Source organism: Odocoileus virginianus, chromosome 7 (genome assembly GCF_023699985.2).
Source record: "Odocoileus virginianus isolate 20LAN1187 ecotype Illinois chromosome 7, Ovbor_1.2, whole genome shotgun sequence".
NCBI classification, from domain to species: Eukaryota; Metazoa; Chordata; class Mammalia; order Artiodactyla; family Cervidae; genus Odocoileus; species Odocoileus virginianus.
In genome coordinates, this window is record NC_069680.1 from 76,380,381 (window position 1) to 76,400,030 (window position 19,650).

The following is a 19,650-nucleotide window of genomic DNA, read 5'->3' on the forward strand; positions in this document are numbered from 1 at the left end:
AGAACAGCCATGTGCCGAGCACTGTGAGAAGAGGCATCCCTAACCTCAAGGAGCTGAGAGTCCAGTGGACAAGGCACTGGCCATCAGGTAAAAAGACACAGGAGAACTTCAGAGAAAAGATGCAGGGCTTGCAAACCTGAGAGTGAGATTCTGATCTCTGTGTGTCAGGGAGGAAAGAAACCCTGGAGAAGCGAGGGTGCGTTTGAAGGCTGAGGGGGAGCTCATGATACAAACTCAGGGCAGCAGCGAGGCAATGATCTTTGTGGAAGATGGTTCTACCTGTGCAAAGGCCCTGAGGCAGGAGGAACCTGGTGCAGGCTGGAAATGGGAAGATCAGTATCCTCCAGTGAACTGCACCACACCATTGCCCAGGCAGCCACCTAGGTCTGCAGACAGACCTCAGGAGGGGCCACTGCACCCCAGCCAGGGCCCCCAAGACCAGTTCTTAAAGGTCTTGACAACATGGGCAGGAAAGAGACTGACCCAAAACAGATGGTCGGGATTCCTGTTGCAAAGAACCTTACTTCTTCAACAAGCACATGTGCCATGACCTGGTAGGCAGGTATGCCCTCTGCTCATGGGCTGGGTGCCAGGATGCTCAAGGCCCAGGGCCTTGCCAGTGGTGTGGCAGGACTGGGCAAAGAGCCAGGGGTTGAAATCCAACAAAGCCAGGCTGGAAACCTGGTTCTACTAGGAGTGAGGTCCTCAGGGCCTCAGTTTCCTCATCTCAAAAGCAGGAAGATGATGCCTTGCATGGTGAGTATAAGGTTCCAACAAGAAAGCACCTTTAGGGACTTCCCTGGTGGCCCAGTGGCTAAGGCTCTGTGCTCCCGATGCAGGGGGACTGGGTTCAATCCCTGGTCAGGGAACCAGATCCCACACGCAGCAACTAAGAGTTCATATGCCACAACTAAGACCTGGCACAAACAAATATTTTTTTTAAATAAATAAAAATGCTACTTTAAAAAAGCACCTTTAAGATACTGATAAATGTTTGCATGCTCTGAGAATAGAACAGGTGGAAATAACAGAAAGTGACAACACACACAGCGATCTATAAGAAGGCTGGGCTTCTCGCAGGCATGATCAGCAGGGCCTTAAGCTTGGAGGGTCTCCATTTGATTTAATCTCTGCTTTTTTTATTTAATTTGCTTTTAAAAGCCTAAAAAGTTTAAAATGAAGGATCCTGCATTTCCGTTTTGCACTGAATCCCACAAATTACATAGCTGGTTCCCCCTGTAAATAAATGTTAAGTTCCTGTGGATGAGATTTATGGGGTCTAATCCTCTTGTTCCCATTTGGATAATGTTATGAAAAGAACTAAAGCTCAGAAAACAGCCTAAAAGGACTTCAGTGTAGCCAAATAGTATACAACCTATTCATTTAGTACTCAACCATCTTCTCTCCCTTACCCCACTTACCTCCTCCCCACACTTAATATGAAGTGAGCAATAGCAGCTTCCAGGTACAGGGGAGTATAGAACTTCTAACAGAAACAGAGTACCTGCCTCGCCTGGGACACAGACGTGGCAAGGCCAGGGTCCCTCTGTTCCAACTTGGCTAGCTAAGTGCTAATGGCTCTGTGCCCCACACTTCTCTGTCTAGAAGAAATTTCCCCTCTCCTTTCAGGAAGCCAGGAGCCTCTGCATTGATAAGGAATTCAAATTGTGTGTACCAGTTGGCAGTCATCTCACTCTTACTAAAAGGATAGTCTGAATTTGTGACAAATAAATCTCTGAAAGAAATATAACTTTAAAACTCATGGCACTAGAAGCCAGTGTTTACCGAGTACCAAGCAGAGATCCAGCCTACAGGGTAATGCCTTCATATTAAGGTGGTCACCTTAAAATAACTCTCATCCAGGATGAACACAAGGCCCTGACCAATGATGAACACTAACATTTACTGGATGTGAACTGTTCACATCCAGATCAAGTACTGTTCTGTGTGCACTGTGTGCACTTTAGTTGTGTTTTCTTAATTTATCCTCATAGTATGTTTATCCCCATTTTACAGACAAGAGGGTTAAGGCCCAGAGAAGCTAAGCCACTTGTTCAAGCTCACACAGAACATGACAGAGCTGGAATTAGCAACAAGGTCATCTGGCATCAGAGACAGTTCTCAACCACCAATCTGGACTACAGCATAGCTCTGGGTAAATAGTCTGCCCCTTCAGTTTGCTATAAAATGACAGGTTGGACCAGATAACCCCTAAGGCCCCACTTTTCCCCAAAAGGGAGATGTAGAAAAGTACAGCAGTTAAGAGCCCAGACTTGGGTATAAAGTGGATCTGCCAGGCCTTCTCTTGGGGTGTTGCAACCAGGGGCTGTGGATGAAAAGCTTAAAAGAAGGACTGGCATACTGAGTGCAGCACAAGCAGAAGCTGCCATCATCACATAGCCTTGGGCACAGCCAGGGCTGACTAAAGGTTCTCGGATTCCAGGGGACTTCCTTGGCAGTCTGGCAGTTAAGATTCTGCACTTCCAATGTAGAGGGCGTGGGTTTGATCCCTGGTCAGGGAACTAAAATCCCACACGCTGCACAACATGGCCAAATAAATAAAGGTTCCCTAATTCCAGTTCTCAAAGCTCCTGAGGTTTCCTGGAAAAAGCCCCTCTCTGGGGACACCATTGCTGACAGCACCTGAGATTAGGAAATCGGTCATGGAGCCCAGGGAACAAATACCCTTGTGCCCCGCTCTTGCATCTTGCTGGCTGCTAGCCACTAGAACTGCCCTGGCCCAACTATCTCAGTCGAACCTCCAGTAACTGTGAGCCAAGACAGCAACAACTGTGAAGAACATTTCCCACAGGGCCGATTTCAAGTTCACTGGAAACCCCACTGCACTGGTAGCCAGGGGACAAGGGGTAAATTTCTTCCCACTGGGAACCAAGTCCCTCCCCCATCAGAATCGATCTATGCTGGCTCAAAGGCTGGGCCACCCACCCAAATGCTGGAAAATTACTTAACTCTGTTCATCAGCCCCCTTATTTAAAAAACACTGGCAACACAGCCTAGCCAGTAAGAGCGGTCTAGACCCAGGATTCTTGCCTTCAAATACCAGCTAAACCAGGTATAAACCTTGTGACTTAAAGCAGGTCAACTCATGGAACTGGCCTGTTTCCTCATCTATAAAATAAGGGATAATAATAATAGCATTTCCCTCAGAGACAAGTTTAACTGAATTAATGTTTGCAAAGCACTTGGATATACATTTACTCTTATCATTATTACTTTGAAGCACTGTGTGATTAAAGGAGATACCTGTAACACCCAATGGGCACCCAGGAAATGTGAGTGCCATCAATATATTTATTATTACTATTATTCTAGCCAACACTGCCCTTTCAGCCTTGGGAAATAAAGAAAAGTCTTCAGCGCCTTAGAAGTGGGAACAGAAACCCCAAATGAAAACCAATAGAGCCGGTAGAGGCTGCCCCGAAAGTCGGGTGCTCAGGAAAAGGGTAAAGGGCCCGAGGATCCCCTAGCTCCCCAGGCCGGGTCATCGCAAAACGCCCGCGATCAAGTCCCCAGACCCCACCGCTGGCGGCAGATGCGGCTCCTTCGGACCGGTCTTCCAAAGAACTCTCCGAAGAGAGTTAAAGGGAAGTTGCTGCCCACACTAACCTGCCAACAGCTGTTGGCGCTGACTGTTGGGAAGAAAACAGAAAACAAACCAAAACTAGGACTCGCAAAGTCCTGCTCGCATCTTCCACTTGGAGGCCTGGCCCCTGGAAGAGAACTGGGCTGCGGAAGGTCCAGCGGAGCGCTGGGGTCCCAACCGAGCGGGAAGGGAGGAAGGGACGCCCCATCTCCGACCCTCGAGAGGCTCCGCTGGGCTCCGCCGCCTGGACCGACAGACCCCCGCTCGCGGGCGCCGACGGAGACCGGGAGGGGGCGGCCCGGAGGCGTCAGGGCCTCCCGGCCAGGCCCGAGTCCCAAGTCCCCAGCCCCGGCCTCCCCGGGACCCGCCACCCGAGCCCCACCCCAGGGTCCCCAAGCCACCCGGACCCGCCGCGCTTACCCGGGGCCGGAGCCCGCGCCAGCAGCACGGCCACCGCCAGCGCCAGGAGCCGCATCTCCCCACCGCGCCCGGCGCTGTGACGCGGGAGCAGCGCCACCGCCTGCCCGCCACCCGCCCCCCACTCCTCCCCCGACCCCGCCGCCGCGCAGCCCGCCCCGCGCCCGCCCCCCGCCCGGCTCCGGCCCCGGCCCCCGCCCCCGCCCCCGCCCCTCCGGCCGCCTGCCCCTACGCCCGGCCAGGACTTCTGGGCTGAGGGCAAGGGCGAGGCCGCCGCCAGCGATCCTCTACCAAAACCTGCAGGCGGCTCATTTCACCACTCCCATTTCACAGATGTGAACACTGAGGTTCTGGGAGGCAATGGGTCGGAAACGGGGCATACGTAACTGCAATGATATTGAAGGTCAGTTTTGCATCACAGGCCAGTTATTGCTACGGGGACGGTGTCTTGGAGCTTGGGTGAAAGATGGGGGGCAACTACCAAATGTGGGGATTTCTTGGACCTAAGGCTAACCTGTTGCCCAGCGAACCTCCTGAGGTCTCTACACAGAGACCTTTGGGAGCCAAGGAGCAGCTGAATTCGAATGAGGGTGGGGGGATGTCATGCACGGGGATGCTTGGAAAATTGAGAAGGTTCATACACATAAGTTCAGAGTGTGCAGGCACTATAAACTGTGATGACCGCTTAGGGTGCCTCCAGCCACAGACATTGGCTAGATACTCTGCAGTATGTCACTAAATCCTGCCGCTGAGACCCTGGGACAGCTCTTCAACCTCCATGTGCCTCAGTTTCCTGCATCTGTACAATGAGAAAATGGGCATGTCCCCCACTGGGTGCTTCAGATCAAGTAAGACAGTTCCAGTTAAGGCGTTGTATGTATACCTGGTCCCGGACCTGTGAATGTCACCTGTCTTTACTATTATTGCTGCAGATAAGGAAGCAGAGGCAGGGAGATGAAAGGGCTGTTACTGGTCACACGGCCAGGATGTGGTGAGAAGGGCCATTCAGCCCATCTCACCCTGAGTCAGTGCCTGGTCTCTTCCCCATGCTTCTAAATTTGGGGCCAGAGCCTGACTGATGTGTTAGTCCAGCACTTCTGGAGCAAAGAAAATGTGTGTTAGATATGTTTAGCATGTGTCTGTCAAAGGAGGGCTTTGTGAGGTTCCAGAAAAGGTAGACCCTAGTTTGGAGTGGGGTCCCTGAAGGAAGAAGAGAACATGGCCCCCGTCTCCTTCCCTCTAAGAGCAGCGAATGAGGGTGGGGAAGGCATGGGACAGAGGCGGCAGTGCCCACAGGCTGTTTTGAGCCCAGGTCATGTCCCAGAGGACAAGCCCACCCTGCAGCCCCCGCCAGTGGGTGCACAGCACTTCTGATGTCTCCAAACGCCAGGTATTCCCTGGGGTCCTAGGGCCGAGAACCCATAGGACTCTTGTAGCTGAGGACCCTCAAAAGGAGCAGGGCTCTGCAGGGACTGGGCTGACCATCCAGGCAGCCTGACTGGAGGGAGCAGCCCCACCTCTTCTCACCAGGTGGTGACAGAACTGAGGAGTCCATGGGGAACTGGCTGCAAGGTTGCTGAGTCTGATGCCAAGGACAAGAAGTGAGGGCAAGAGCTAGTGTCAAACGGGATCCTACAACCCAGGAATACAGACATTTCTGGGAGACTTCCAGATCAGAGCTTGGAAACCACTTGGCATGTAAGAGCAACTAAACCTCACACCCCACCCCTGTGGGGTCCCAGGCTCCATATTATAGGTTAGTAAACTTAGGCTCAAAGAGGTCTCCTATCCAGGGCTCTTGGGCCACAGAGCGTCTGGATGGAGAACTTGGATTCTGACTGTGGAAGACAGTGCTTGGTGAGACAGGGGAAAGGATGCCAGAGGAGGAATGCTGATTCTGAAAGCTGACCAGCATCCCACCCTGCGTACCACTTGTGGGTCCTTGGGCAACATAACCTCTCTGAACCTCATTGTCCGGATGATAGTGACATATGTAAAATGGCATGTCGGCATGAGTACATGTGGGCAGGAAGCTAAGGAAGTGGCAGGACTGTGTGGTATCCTCTGTGACCTCCCACCTCAACCTTTGTGCTCGCGATTCACTCTCTGTGGGTGGAAAGTAGAAGGAGCCCTTCACACAGGTGGGACACACTCAGGGGAGCCAATTATCACTTTAGTATCATTTCTAAATACCTTTCCCTGCAGAAGTGAGCAGATATTCAATCCAGAATCAGACTTAAGGGCCCACCCTTTGCCTTGCTTTCTCTTTGCCAAAATTGATGTTGTGCTGGAGATTTAGGGGCTGAAAAGTGCTTTTCTTATAGTTCTGCGACACCTAACAGTATTCTCTTTTCAGCTGTGTGCTCTCCCAGTCCTTTTCAGCTTCTGAAATAATCTACCAGACTATCTCGACCTTTGCTGCATGACATAGGAACAGGGAAACACACCCAGTCTCCAGGGCAGACACCATCAATGACCCAGATGAGATTCAGGATTTCAGTTATTCTGGATACAATAGCAAAGGCCTTCCCGATACTTCCCTTCACCTGCTGCTGCTAAGTCACTTCAGTCGTGTCCGACTCTGTGCAACCCCATAGACAGCAGCCCACCAGGCTCCCCCGTCCCTGGGACTCTCCAGGCAAGAATACTGGAGTGGGTTGCCATTTCCTTCTCCAATGCATGAAAGTGAAAAATGAAAGTGAAGTCGCTCAGTCGTGTCCGACTCTTAGCGACCCCATGGACTGCAGCCTACCAGGCTCCTCTGTCCATGGGATTTTCCAGGCAAGAGTACTGGAGTGGGGTGCCATGCTGCCTGCTAACTCACTCACAACCTTAAGACAATTTGAAAACCCTCCACCAACTTACTTGTCCAACTCCTGGCTCCATCAGGTCTGTGTTCTGAATTAGAAGAATAATGCAATCCAATTATTTTTAAAAGTTATCTCTTCTAAAAATCCCTCTGTCTGGGGTTTCTGGATGAGTATTCAGACTGTTCTGAAGTTGATCCAGGTCCCTGTGGACTCTAAGCTATGCAGAGGCCCTACTCAACTAATCCTGAATCTATACCAGTCACTACTGAAAGAATCTTAGAAATCCAAGTGCCCTTAAAATAAATTACGTGGCAGGCTACGAAGTGGAGGTCTCCTTTTCTTCTTCCGTTATTCAGTTGTCTGCTAAAACCTGGTCTGAGATGAAAGAGGATGGCATGGTTTTATAATCAGTTTGACTTTGTGTATAGCAAGTATATTCTTAAACTAAAAGCATCAAGGGAAAGTAAACACCCCCATTTAAGATGCTCAGCGGATTTCTGTGTTGCTTTTTCACTCTGGATTTACACAAGTAATTTTTAAGATCTCCTCCTTCTTGCTGTTCACAGGCATTTTGGAGCCAAAAGCACTTAGTTGCATGCTTGAATAATCACCAATAGGGAGTGAACAAAGAGTAGACTTTGGACAAAAGAGGTTTCAGCTGTGACTGATGAGAGAGAGGATAGGAAAGAAGAGATCGTGGTTACAGAGGACGCATCTGTCCAATCAGAAGAAGAAGTCTTGAGCCAGCAATGGTGGAATTTGGACAGAAATTACAGCAGCTTTCCCCTGCACAAACAGGGAAGGGGTGGGAAATGCACTGGTTTTTCCCTAAAGGTAAGGAGATGTGAAGCTATAAGGCTGACAGTACATCTAGATAGAAAGAGCTTCTCCAAACCAAGCTGTAAGATATAAATTCAGGTCATTCCTTGACCTTAGCAGTGATTGTTAGTTTGATTGTCAGGCTCTGCAGTCTGGTTGGATGCAGGAAGAAAAAAAAAAAAATGACCCCTAGGTTCTAGAACTGGAGAAGGAAATGGCAACCCACTCCAGTCTTCTTGCCTAGAGTATCCTGTGGACAGAGGAACCTGGTGGGCTGCTGTCCACAGGGTCGCACAGAGTCGGACATGACTGAAGCGACTTAGCATGCATGCATGCATTGGAGAAGGAAATGGCAACCCACTCCAGTATTCTTACCTGGAGAATCCCAGGGACAGAGGAGTCTGGTGGGCTGTCATCTATGGGGTCGCACAGAGTCAGACACGACTGAAGTGACTTAGCAGCAGAAGCAGCAGATTCTAGAAGGCTCCAGATAGAAGAGATTGGAATGAAGGCAGATTTAGGAACTGGACAGGTCATCTGTATCACTGATCACAACAGAGGCCATGCCTGCGTCCTCTTCCTCGTCTTGCTGGAAACCTCAACAGTGAAAGCAGCCCTTGAACTGAATCTCCTAGTATCCTGGGAGAGTTCCACCAGCAGAGGGTAAGGGACTGTTCCAGAGGAGGGAACAGATTGCCAAAGCACAGTGACTGAAGATCACAGGAGGGACATCAGCACTTCTGCTGCAAGGGACATGGGTTCAATCTGTGGTCAAGGAACTAAGCTCCCACATGTTATCGGCCAAAGATATTAAAATAATAACAACAAATTAAGACAGACATTTCAAGTCTTGCAGGTGGCTCCTGAGAGCTTAATAGACCAGTTGCACCTGGGGAGTGAGATGTGGATGGAGGTGCAGGCAGGAACAAGGCCCTAGAGGCCAGTGAATGCCAGATCCAGGAGTTTGTACTTCATCCCAACGATGGTGGGTGACGTCAGTGAAGGAGGGGAGTTGTCTCAAGGGTCCTCCAGGCATCACAGAGAGGGCTCCACTAGGTTTGGAAGCAGGGACTTCATTGAGTCTAATATCCCCAGTATTACTGACAGTAATCCAAGGGAAATGTGGAATTTTAGAGTCTGTGACTCACAACAAGGGTACAGAAAAAGGAAAGACAATTGACGCAACCTCAAGCCAATACGAGATGCCTTGGAAACCAATGTCATTGTCCAGGATCTGAGACAAGAGAAGGGCTGAGTGCTGAGCTCTAGAAAGCACATTCTTGCATGGTGCCCAGTGCATGGTGGGCCATCAGTAAACATCTCAGGGGTACATGGGTGCATTAGTAAATGGAGAAAGGAAGCTGTTTCTCAGGCTCCCATAACAAAGAGCCACAAACTGAGGGACCTAAAGCACAGAAGTAAATTGTTCTAACCGTTCTGGAAGCTAAAAACCTGAGATCAAGGTCTCAGCATGTTTGGTTTCCTCTGGAGCTTCTCTCTTCGGCTGTGTATGGGCATGTTCCCCCTGTGTCTTCACCTGCTGTTTCTTCCCTGTGTGTCTGGGTCCTAATCTTCTCTTCTTATAAGGGCACCAGTTATATGGGATTAGGGCCCAGCCTAATGACCTTATTTTAATTTAACTACTTCCTTAAAGGGCCCATTTCCAAATACAGTCACTTTCTGTGATGCCAAGGTTTAGGACTTCAGCATGTGAATTCTGGGAAAGATTCAATTCAACCCATAAAAGTAGGGAAGAAGGGAGGAGGAGGGGAGAAGAAGGCAGACAGTGAGGGAGCAGATAAAGGAAGCTAAGAAATAGAGATGGGAGTAGGGAGCCAGGAGACTGGAGACTCAGTCACCAAGGTCAGCTAGCAAGGAGAAGGATGGCTAATCCCAAAACAAAAGTAACAAAAGAACCAAGAACATCCCTCACCCTAACCTGGGATTGAAAAACGAAGAGTCTAGCAGGAGATACTTCTTTCCTCTCACACACTCAGACGTCCGTGGATAGCGGCCTTTTTTATTGGTGTTCAATTGCTTCACAATGCTATGTTAGTTTCTACTGTCCAGCAGAGTCAGCAATATGTATACATATATCCCCTCTTTGTCACCACAGAGCATAGAGTGGAATTCTCTGTGCTAAAGAGTAGGCTTTCATTAATTTTCTGTTTTATACATGTGTATGTGTGTGCAGTTGCTCAGTCATGTCTGACTCTTTGCGACCCCATGGACTGCAGCCTACCAGGCTCCTCTGTCCATGGGATTTTCCAGGCAAGAGTACTGGAGTGGGTTGCCATCTCCTTCTCCAGGGAACCTTCCTGACCCAGGGATCGAACCCTGGTCTCCTGTGTTGTAGGCAGACGCTTTACCATCTGAGATACCAGGGAAACCTATATATATGGGCTTCCCTGGTGGCCCAGATGGTAAAAGAATCTGCCTGCCAATGCAGGAGGCCTGGGTTCAATCCTTGGTTTGCGAAGATCCCCCAGAGGAGGAAATGCTATATATATGTCATTCCTAATCTGCCAGTTCATCTCACTTCACTTTTCCCCACTTGGTGTCCATACATTTGTTCTAAATAGCAGCCTTTCTTGGACCACAGCAATCCAGAGCTAGGAGCAGCTTTCATACCGGCACCCACCCACTTCTGTGCTCCATCAGCCCCCCTTTGATGAACCCATCCTGGTCTCCTTGCTCCACCTTCACTATGTGCTGTGGGTACTTATTACTTTGTGTTTAATCAAACAAGGAAGGATCAGTGCTCAAGGCTGGCAGAGCCTGTCCTTAGAGAAACAGCCTTCAGTGGGCAGCGTGGACCCCCCCTAGGGGTTTTTGGAAATGTGTGGAACAGTTTTGATTGTCACAATGATTTGAGGGGTGGATGAACAACTAACATGCAGAGACCCCGACATGAATGCCCTAGATTGCAGTGGGCAGTCCTGCAAGGGAAATAACAGTGCACACAAAATGCCAACCATGCCCACATGAGAAACAAGAGAGAGTGATGGGAGATCACTGACTCAGGCAAGCGCAAGCTTCTGGAGTTTGTAGGAAGACTGTGCACAGGACTCAGAGTCATGTCCAAGTTCAATCTGGCTGTTGATTGTCTTCCATCAGCTACAGGTCAGTATGCTGCTCTCAGACTAGGCATCTCCAAGCCGAGTCTCTCACCGCCAGTCTGGCTTTTCTCTGCTTCTGCAGAGGAGTGCTGAGTCCAGCTCTCAGCACCCCTGGGCCAGGAAATTCAGAGACAGGACTGCTCAGCTGCCTCCTGAACATTGGCCCAAATAGAGGCAGGGCTGGTCAAAAGGGAAGCCTGGCTGATAGCTCAGCCTCCATCACAGCCAGGCCGGGTTGCTCCTCCCAGCCTTCCTCTCCAGATGAGGACAAGATGCAGGAAGCTAGTGCTTTGTGCAGTATCCAGAGTAACCTCTTTTTGAGTGAGAAAATGTCCCACTCACTCCCCCAAGGGCACACACACATGTACCGCACTCCGCACACGGATGGATGAGAGATAAGAAATCTTCAGGGTATGTTTCCCTCTTCCCAGTACCCGCCACCCCTCCACAGGTGAGTTTTGAGATCTGGTCCTAACTCTTCTCCGTGGTCACGCCCTAACTCCATTTCCATTCCCTCAGGGGCTTCCTCTATAGCTAACTGATGAATTAATTCATGTAAGAGACTTAAATTAGTATGTGAGCTTTCCAAGGATATTATTATTAAAATAGAGAAGGACAAGTCTTAATCAGTGAATGGCTCTCTGATGATGAAATTGCTGAACCATTAATTGCCTAAAGAGAAGATTGTGGGGACAAAGGAGCCAGGGCTCTAGAGGACAAAACAAACCTTTTCACTCTTTATAGCCTTTGTTCTAGAAGTTCAGAGTCCCAGTCTTATCTCAGTTTGGGATATCTGGACTAATTGCCTCATCAAGGAGGTGCTGGGCTTCTATCCTCTTAACACTCTGCTTGAAGAGGTAACTACCTCTTCCAGGAAGACTTCCAAGCCCCGAAGACTGAGTTAGTTCCCCTCTTGAGAGCTCCCACACTTTGCTATACAAACCTCTACACACAGCATCGTAAATGTGCCTACTGGACCCTCTGATCCCCAAGACCAGACGCTGGCCATCAATCATCTCAGTGTCCTTCCTGCTTGAGCCCAGGCCCTGGCTGTGGAGGAAGGAGTGGGTGAGTGTCTGTGGAATAAATGAGTAGTATTCCACATGAGTGCTCCTTGGTTTCATTTCTCAATCAGGGTTCCAGGCCTCCTCATGCTCCCTAATGGAATTCTTGGAACTTTAGGACAAAAATTCAAAGCACATGGGTTTTCTGCTTACACACTTTATAAACATTTTGTGGCATGTGATTTCTGTGCCCTTGTTTGCATGTAGGTTGGCAACCAGGGTGACCTTAGATGATACAGCTTTACATACTGTCCACACTGGGAGATTGTCATCTTACTATGCTACAGTTAGGACCCATCAGCCCCAGAAGAATCTGCCTTGCATTCAATCCCATACTCACTTAGGAGGCAACTTGGTTTTGCAAGCACCAAGCTCAACAGTGACATAAAACTAAAGTTGTCAATTTGAGTTTTATTGCTGGTGTAATTGCTTTGTATTTAATGTATAAATTTGTTTTTATTTTAGAGTTATCAAGGAACTATAAACTAGAATATTTGTTATTTAAGTCATTGTGTAAGCAGCAAAAAAATAGGTCAGTGTGGGCCTGGTAAGAATGTTCTTGGCCTTTGAAAGAATAGTATTCAAGTTTGCAAAAATAGTGCTGTCAGTAATTCTCTCTCTCTCCTCCTAAGATGATGGTAACTGGCACAGTAGTTCCTGGGTGTGCTCTGGGAGGGGCTGCAGGAAGTCCAGCAACAAAGCATCAGTAAGCCCCAACAAGCCCATTAGAGCATCATTCATGGACCTTCTTTCTAAGTCCTTGTGCTCCACCCCAGCCAGGGCAGAGAGGCACATACCATGTGCACACATACATACACACCCCATCACACTCATCCATACCCACCCGCACACACATGTGTGTACACACACATGCTCTTGTCACCATGGCATTTTCATGAACTGCTTGTTCCTTCTTCCCAACAGCTCAGCATGTCCTGGTCCTCTCATCAGCCCTGACCCAGCTCATTTCTAGGTGGGGCTTTCCAGTCTGCCTCCCTGAAAGGGGGAGTAGTAGAGGCTTAGAATAGAAAGGAAGGGAACATACTGTATTCTCTTAACCAACTCCAGGCCACCACATACTCACATGCCAGAATCCCTCCAACCCCAGCCCAAAGCACTCTGCATGCTCAGGACCAGTAAGCCACTCTGCATTTGCCAAAAGTCAACCTCTTGATTTCAGATGCCTTCATGCCATTCTGGATATATAAATCAACAAGTACTGATTGAGCACTCACTGTGTACTCACTCTCCTGAGGACCTGGGACCCAGAAGGCTTCCCACCAGAAACACGGACCTACATGCCTGGCTCTGGCCCTTGTCCTTCAGCATCTGTAGTCATTTGTCAGGGCTGCCTTGACAAGACAGTCAGACCAGGGGGTCTGGACAGCAGACATGTATCATCTCCCAGTTTTGGAGGACAAGTTCAAGGGTCTTCTGAAACCTGCCTCATTGGCTTGCAGATGGTTGTCTTCTCTCTGTATCTTCATGTGGTCTTTCTTCTGGAATATCTGTGTCCTAATCTCCTCCTTTTATAAAGACATCAGTCACAATGGATTAGGTCCATTAGATGCTAATAATGACCTCATTTTACTTACTCCTTTAAAGGTCTTATCTCCAAGTAAGATCACATTCTGAGGTTCTAGAGGTTAGGACTTTGACCTTGAAATTTGGAAGCAAAGGACACAATTCAACCCATGACAGCATCCATAACTGAACACCTCAGAGACTCCCATGGAAAGGTCAGACAGGATTCCACCATCTGCGATGGACCGTCATCCTCTCCCACCAGCCTCATACCTGGACCACCTTGGTGATGTCACATTCCCCTGTCAGTGCATCCTTCTTAGCATCTGCCATTTCTCTCTTCCTCTTTCTCTCCCCATTCTCCAGCTTCCTCATTTTTCCCTTATCCTGCTGCAATGCCTTCCCCTTCTTTCCCTGCAGAGCCCCACCTTCATGATCTTCTCTTCCCAGTTTCTCTCTCTTTCACCCTTTCTCTCAGTTGACCTCCCACCAGTTTTCTCTCAAGATCTCCCTCTCTCACTCACAGCTCTCAACCTTTATCAGAAATGACAACACACCACAAAAAGAACTTTGCAATTTAACTCTTATGAGTTGGCTGCATTCTCCTCATTCATTATAATGTGCTCTTAAAAATCAAAGCTAATTTAATTCAGAAGAGCCAAAGTTTAAGATGTCAAGAGCTGGGCTTTTGAAAGTGTGGTCTGTAGGCCACAAATGTGGAGGCTGAAGGACCCTTGTGTCACTTCTAACCTCAGGTAATGTTTGATTAAACGTTTTATTGCCTTTTTATTATAAAATCCATACTTCCTCAAATAGAAAACAAAGAATAATGCATGTTACAGGAAAACTAAAACTTACCGACAATAATCAACTGGAAATAATCACTGATATTTCATTGCACCTGCAGTATTTCCATGAATTTCTATTTATCTAGTAAATGGACAACTTTCCATGTTATTTCTTAATTAGTTGCATTTAATACACACAAAATTTTTGATATCCATTTTGTCTCAATCTTTCAATTACCTCTTTTTTTTAATTTATTTGAGCTTCCAAGATATATTCTTTTTCTAAAAAAAGAACAGAATTTTCTGTCCATTATATATAACATTTCTGTTTCATGTTTTAGTGAAGTGATTGTAACTTTCAGAACAATGTTAAATAAAAATTGTGATAAATTACATATTCTAACTGATTTCATGATCCAATGGAAGTTAGCAATTTGTTCTCTGGTTCCCCTGCCTTTTCTAAATCCAGTTTGAAAATTTGGAAGTTCACAGTTCATGTACTATTGAAGCCTGGCTTGGAGAATTTTGAGCATTACTTTACTAGCATGTGAGATGAATGCAATTGTGCAGTAGTGTGAACATTCTTTGGCATTGCCTTTCTTTGGGATTGGAATGAAAACTGACCTTTTCTAGTCTTCTGGACATTGCTGAGTTTTCCAAATTTGCTGGCATATTGAGTGCAGCACTTTCATAGCATCATCTTTTAAGATTTGAAATAGCTCAACTGGAATTCCATCACCTTCACTAGCTTTATTCATAGTAATGCTTCCTAAGGCCCTCTTAAATTCACGTATCAGGATGTCTGGCTCTAGGTGAGTGATCATACCATCGTGGTTATCTGGGTCATGAAGATCTTTTTTGTATAGTTCTTCTTTGTATTCTTGCTTCCTCTTTGTATTATCTTCTGCTTCTATTAGGTCCATACCATTTCTATCCTTTATTGAGCCCATCTTTGCATGAAATGTTCCCTTGGTATCTCTAATTTTCTTGAAGAGATCTCTAGTCTTTCCCATTCTATTACTTTCCTCTATTTCTTTGCATTGATCACTAAGGAAGGCTTTCTTATCTCTTCTTGCTATTCTTTGGAACTCTGTGTTCGAATGGGTATACTTAGCAACTGAAAAACCACAACAATCATCTGAAGAAATTTACTATCCTCAGTTCAAAAAATAATATAGGAATTATTGCTGTATTTGTTATTTTTAATTGCTATATAATTTGCATACTATAAAATTCAGGTTTTTAAAGCATAAAATTCAGTGTATTATAGGATATTCACAAAGTTGTGTAATCACCACTGCTATCTAGTCCAAGAATGCTTTCATCACCCCAAGAAGAAACCCCAAATCCATTAGCAATCACTTCCCATTCCTCTTCTTCCCTTGAATCCCAAGCAATCATCTGCTTTCCATCACTATAAATTTGCCTGTTTGGAAATATCACATAAAAAGAACAATGCATTTGTAGCCTTTTGTGTCTAGCTTCTTTCACTTAGAATAGTATCTTCAAGGTTCATGCCTGTCGTAGAATAGATTGGTACTGAATTCTTTTTATGGTTGAATAATTGTGTTTATCCATTCATCACTAGATGGTTATTTTCACTTTTTTTGTATTAGAAATAATGTTGCCACAGTTAATATTTTTGAACGACTGAAAATAAACTTGAGTTTCTATTTGCAAAGAAAAAAAAAGAAATAATGTTGCTATGAATATTCATGCACAAGTTTTTATGTGGGCATTTGTTTTCAATTATCAGAACTCTGGGCCATATGCTAACTTTATTTTTAGCTTTTTGAGGAACTGCCAGAATATTTTTTGAAGTAGCTGAATCATTTTACATTCCTACCAGCAATGTATGAGGTTCCAATTTCTCCACATCCTCACCAATGCTTCTTATTATATCTTTATTTTTATTTTTATTATAGGCATGTCACTGTAGTTTTGGTTTGCATTTCTGTAAAGACTAATGATTTGAGTATATTTTTATATGTTTATTAGTCATTTGTATATATCTCCTTTGAAGAAATGTTTTTCAAATTTTTCCAATTTTTTAATTGGGATGCTTGTTTTTTATCAAGCTATAAAAATCTTTATATATTTTGGATAATACTAGATCTTTATCAGATATGTGATATGCAACTATTTCTCCCATTTTGTGGATTGTTTTTCACCTTCTTAATAATATTTTATGAATACAAAAGTTTTTAACTTTCATGAAGTCCAATTTAAATATTTTTTGTTTGCTTGTGCTTTTGGTGTCATATCTAAGAGAAATCACTGCTTAATCCAAGATCATGAAGATTTACACCTCTGTTTTCCTCTAAGAATTTTATAGTTTTAACTGTTACATTTAGATCTTTTATATTTTAACTTTTATATATGGTATGAGGTACCATACCAACTTCATTCTTTTGCATACAGTTATTCAGTTGCTTCGGCTGAAAAGATTATTCTTTCCCCAGTTGAATTATCTAGGCACCATAGGTGAAAAACAATTGACCATAAATATATGGGTTTTTAAATATTTTTCTTTTTGATATCTACTGAAACTATCATAAGATCCTTCTTTCCATGTGAAGTATTGTTAGATTTAATTTTGTCTTTACAGTCATGTCTTGGTGAATTGTTCTTTCCACACTATAAATTTGATTTGATATCATTTAGTGTTTCTAAGTGAGATCAATATAGCGTTCACTCTTTCAGCGCCATCTTTATCAGGCTTTGTTATCACATTTCTGTAAATTTCATAAAACCAGCTCCATCTCTGTTTATAGTCTGGGAAAATAAAGGGTGTAGAGTGGTTCAAGATCTAAAACGTTTGAGATCCCACGATCCTCTGGAAAGGCTCCCCTTACTCACCCTGATCCTTGTTTGGTGGAGGTTCCAGGTCTCTACAAAATGGTAAGTTTAAACCACAAATGAATACTTTCCTGAGCAGAGTTTAAGATATGTTTTAAAAATAAGTCATTATCTTAAGAAAAATTCTGTCCCATCCTTCCTTCATCCATGTCAGCTAAAGTTATCCCCTACATTAGAAACTTGTTTCCCCGTGGTTCTTGTCGTCTTTCGTTTTTCCTGAACACCCGTTATTTTTCCCCTGATCTCCAGCTGCTACTATTTAATCCAAAGAAAATACAACCTGTGGAGTTGACATGTTTGCTTTTATAAATACCTTGCATCTGTCTTTATGTTAAAATTTGGCTTCTCCGTGTAATGGTTAGAGTGCAGGCTCTGGAGCCAGGCTGCTGAGTATGAAAACTGATTCCGCTGTGAACCAGTCCTATGACCTTGGCAAGGTCTCAGCTTACTCACCTATAGGACAGGACTAATCATAAGACCTACCCCTCACTGGATTGTGGAGAGCATTACATGACTTAATATTCGTAATGTGTTTAGAACAATGTTTGGCCCTTAGAATATCTGTGTTTAACACAAAAATACACTTGTCTTTTAAAAGCTGAAATTCCAGAGCTTAGATACTATGCCTCATTTTATTTCCTTTGCAACTCATTTCTAAATAGAAAAGTTCTCCTCCTTACCAGTGCTCACTCTAGCTCAGCTTCTTCCTCCTAGATTGTCCTTAGAGTCTACCTGCTTACCGCTCCTGCTTAGTCAGTCATGGCTGGCTCTGTGCGACCCTACGGACTACAGCCCGCCATGCTCCTCTGTCGATGGGATTTTCTAGGCAAGAGTACTGGAGTGGGTTGCCATGCCCTCCTCCAGGGGATTTTCCTGATCCAGGGATCAAACCCAGGTCTCCTGCATTGCAGGCAGATTCTTTACCACTGAGCCACTGGGGAAGTCCACCTGCCTACTGCTGCTGCTGCTGCTAAGTCACTTCAGTCGTGTCCGACTCTGTGTGACCCCATAGATGGTAGCCCACCAGGCTCCGCCGTCTCTGGGATTCTCCAGGCAGGAACACTGGAGTGGGCTGCCATTTCCTTCTCCAATGCATGAAAGTGAAAAGTGAAAGTGACGTCGCTCAGTCGTGTCCGACTCTTAGCGACCCCATGGACTGCAGCCTACCAGGCTCCTCTGCCCATGGGATTTTCCAGTATTGGAGTGGGTTGCCATTGCCTTCTCCGCCTGCCTACTAGACTCCCTCAAACACCATATAGTTCTTCTGATAAGATCTTGACAAAGTTTGAACCATTGTCCTATCCCTTTTTTCTCCCTGAGGATCCTCTAGCCTCTTTCAAAGTGAATTGAGAAAGTCTGTCTCTGCCCCTGCCACATCTTGCAAATGGTGCTGATATATCATTCCCGTGGTTGACATCTGTTCCAAAATGACCCCACGGCTCCTGTTGCACTGGGACCTGTAGAGAATGCATCTAACACTAGGCCACATAAAGCACCATAGTAACCACACATGCATAGATGACCACAAATCTATCTCCATCTCATTTAACGTTCTTCCAAGTCCCAGATCCTTCTAACTAGCTCCCTTCCAAAGGTTTCTATTACAAACTGAGCTTATTCAAAAGTGGGCTCATCGGCATCCCAGCAAACCTTATCCTTTGGTGTTCCAAAATAGAACCTACACTCATCAACCACACAGGTGGAAAAGCACAAAACTTGGAAGTCATTGTGGACAACTTCCTCTCACCATCTCATCAAACACTTACCCAAACCTGTGATTCCCAGCTCCTAAGTCTTGTGAACTCAACCTGCCTCCAACTGTTCAACTGCACCCCTTGTCACCAGTGATGTGCTCTCATCTATTCTTGACCCTGCTCACCAGAAGATCTTTCACAGAGGCCAACCTGATTTGCTTAAAATTCCTCAAGAGCTCCTTGCAGTTTCCACAGGAAAAGAAATTAAGTTCCGTCATTTTGGCTCCCAAGTCTTACGTGACCTAACTGCCCATGTGCCTATGAGAGAGGATATGAAGGGACTGTCTTCAGGGGCTGGTCTCTGCATCTGGTCAGGATCCAGTCTCCTCTCACTTACTTGACTCCTCTTTTCTCATTTTTCTTGCACTCTCAGCCTCCCCCTCTCCCCTGGATCATTCCCACTAGCATATAAACTTTCTCTCTCCCCATCTTTGCCTTTTTGCAGTTTCCTTTTGCCCAGCTAAACTACCATTGTTTCCTTTTTAGACAAACTTGCTAGCAGAGATGGCTAATGTTTGTGTCTAGCATTTGTGTGTGTGTGTGTTCACTACTGCTCCATGCCCGTCTGGCTCCTGCCCCCCTCAGTCTCCAACCCTGCTCTCCTATAGCCATCGGCAATCTCAATGTACAAAGGATAGGAAATGCTTTAGCCTCAGCTCTATACCACTTGCTCTCACTATTAACAAGGCTCACCCACTCCTAGAAACTATCTTTCTTAGTTTTGTTGATCTGAAGAAAACTCCTGGTCTCACTAATTCTACCTGTCCTCCAAATCTTTGTGAGCATCAACCTCTTTGGAAAGTTCTCTTTTTCCTTATCAACCAGCATGAGTTTGGGAGCCTTCCACTGGGAGCCCTCCCCTTCCCTTTGCAATTGCCTATCCTAGCTACCT

At 45.9% G+C, this 19,650-nt stretch overlaps 1 protein-coding gene across 2 annotated transcripts in view; it reads right to left on the reverse strand.

The window, feature by feature from the left end:
* VSTM4 (V-set and transmembrane domain containing 4) overlaps positions 1-4,127 on the reverse strand; it is an 81,221-nt gene extending 77,094 nt beyond the window's left edge. For both annotated transcript variants that reach the window (XM_070471010.1, XM_070471009.1), the window contains exon 1: positions 4,025-4,127. In XM_070471010.1, coding sequence (XP_070327111.1) covers positions 4,025-4,079 — 55 coding nt within the window. In that variant the 5' untranslated portion in view covers positions 4,080-4,127. The remainder of the gene's footprint in view (positions 1-4,024) is intronic.
* Between the last annotated feature and the right edge of the window lie 15,523 nt (positions 4,128-19,650).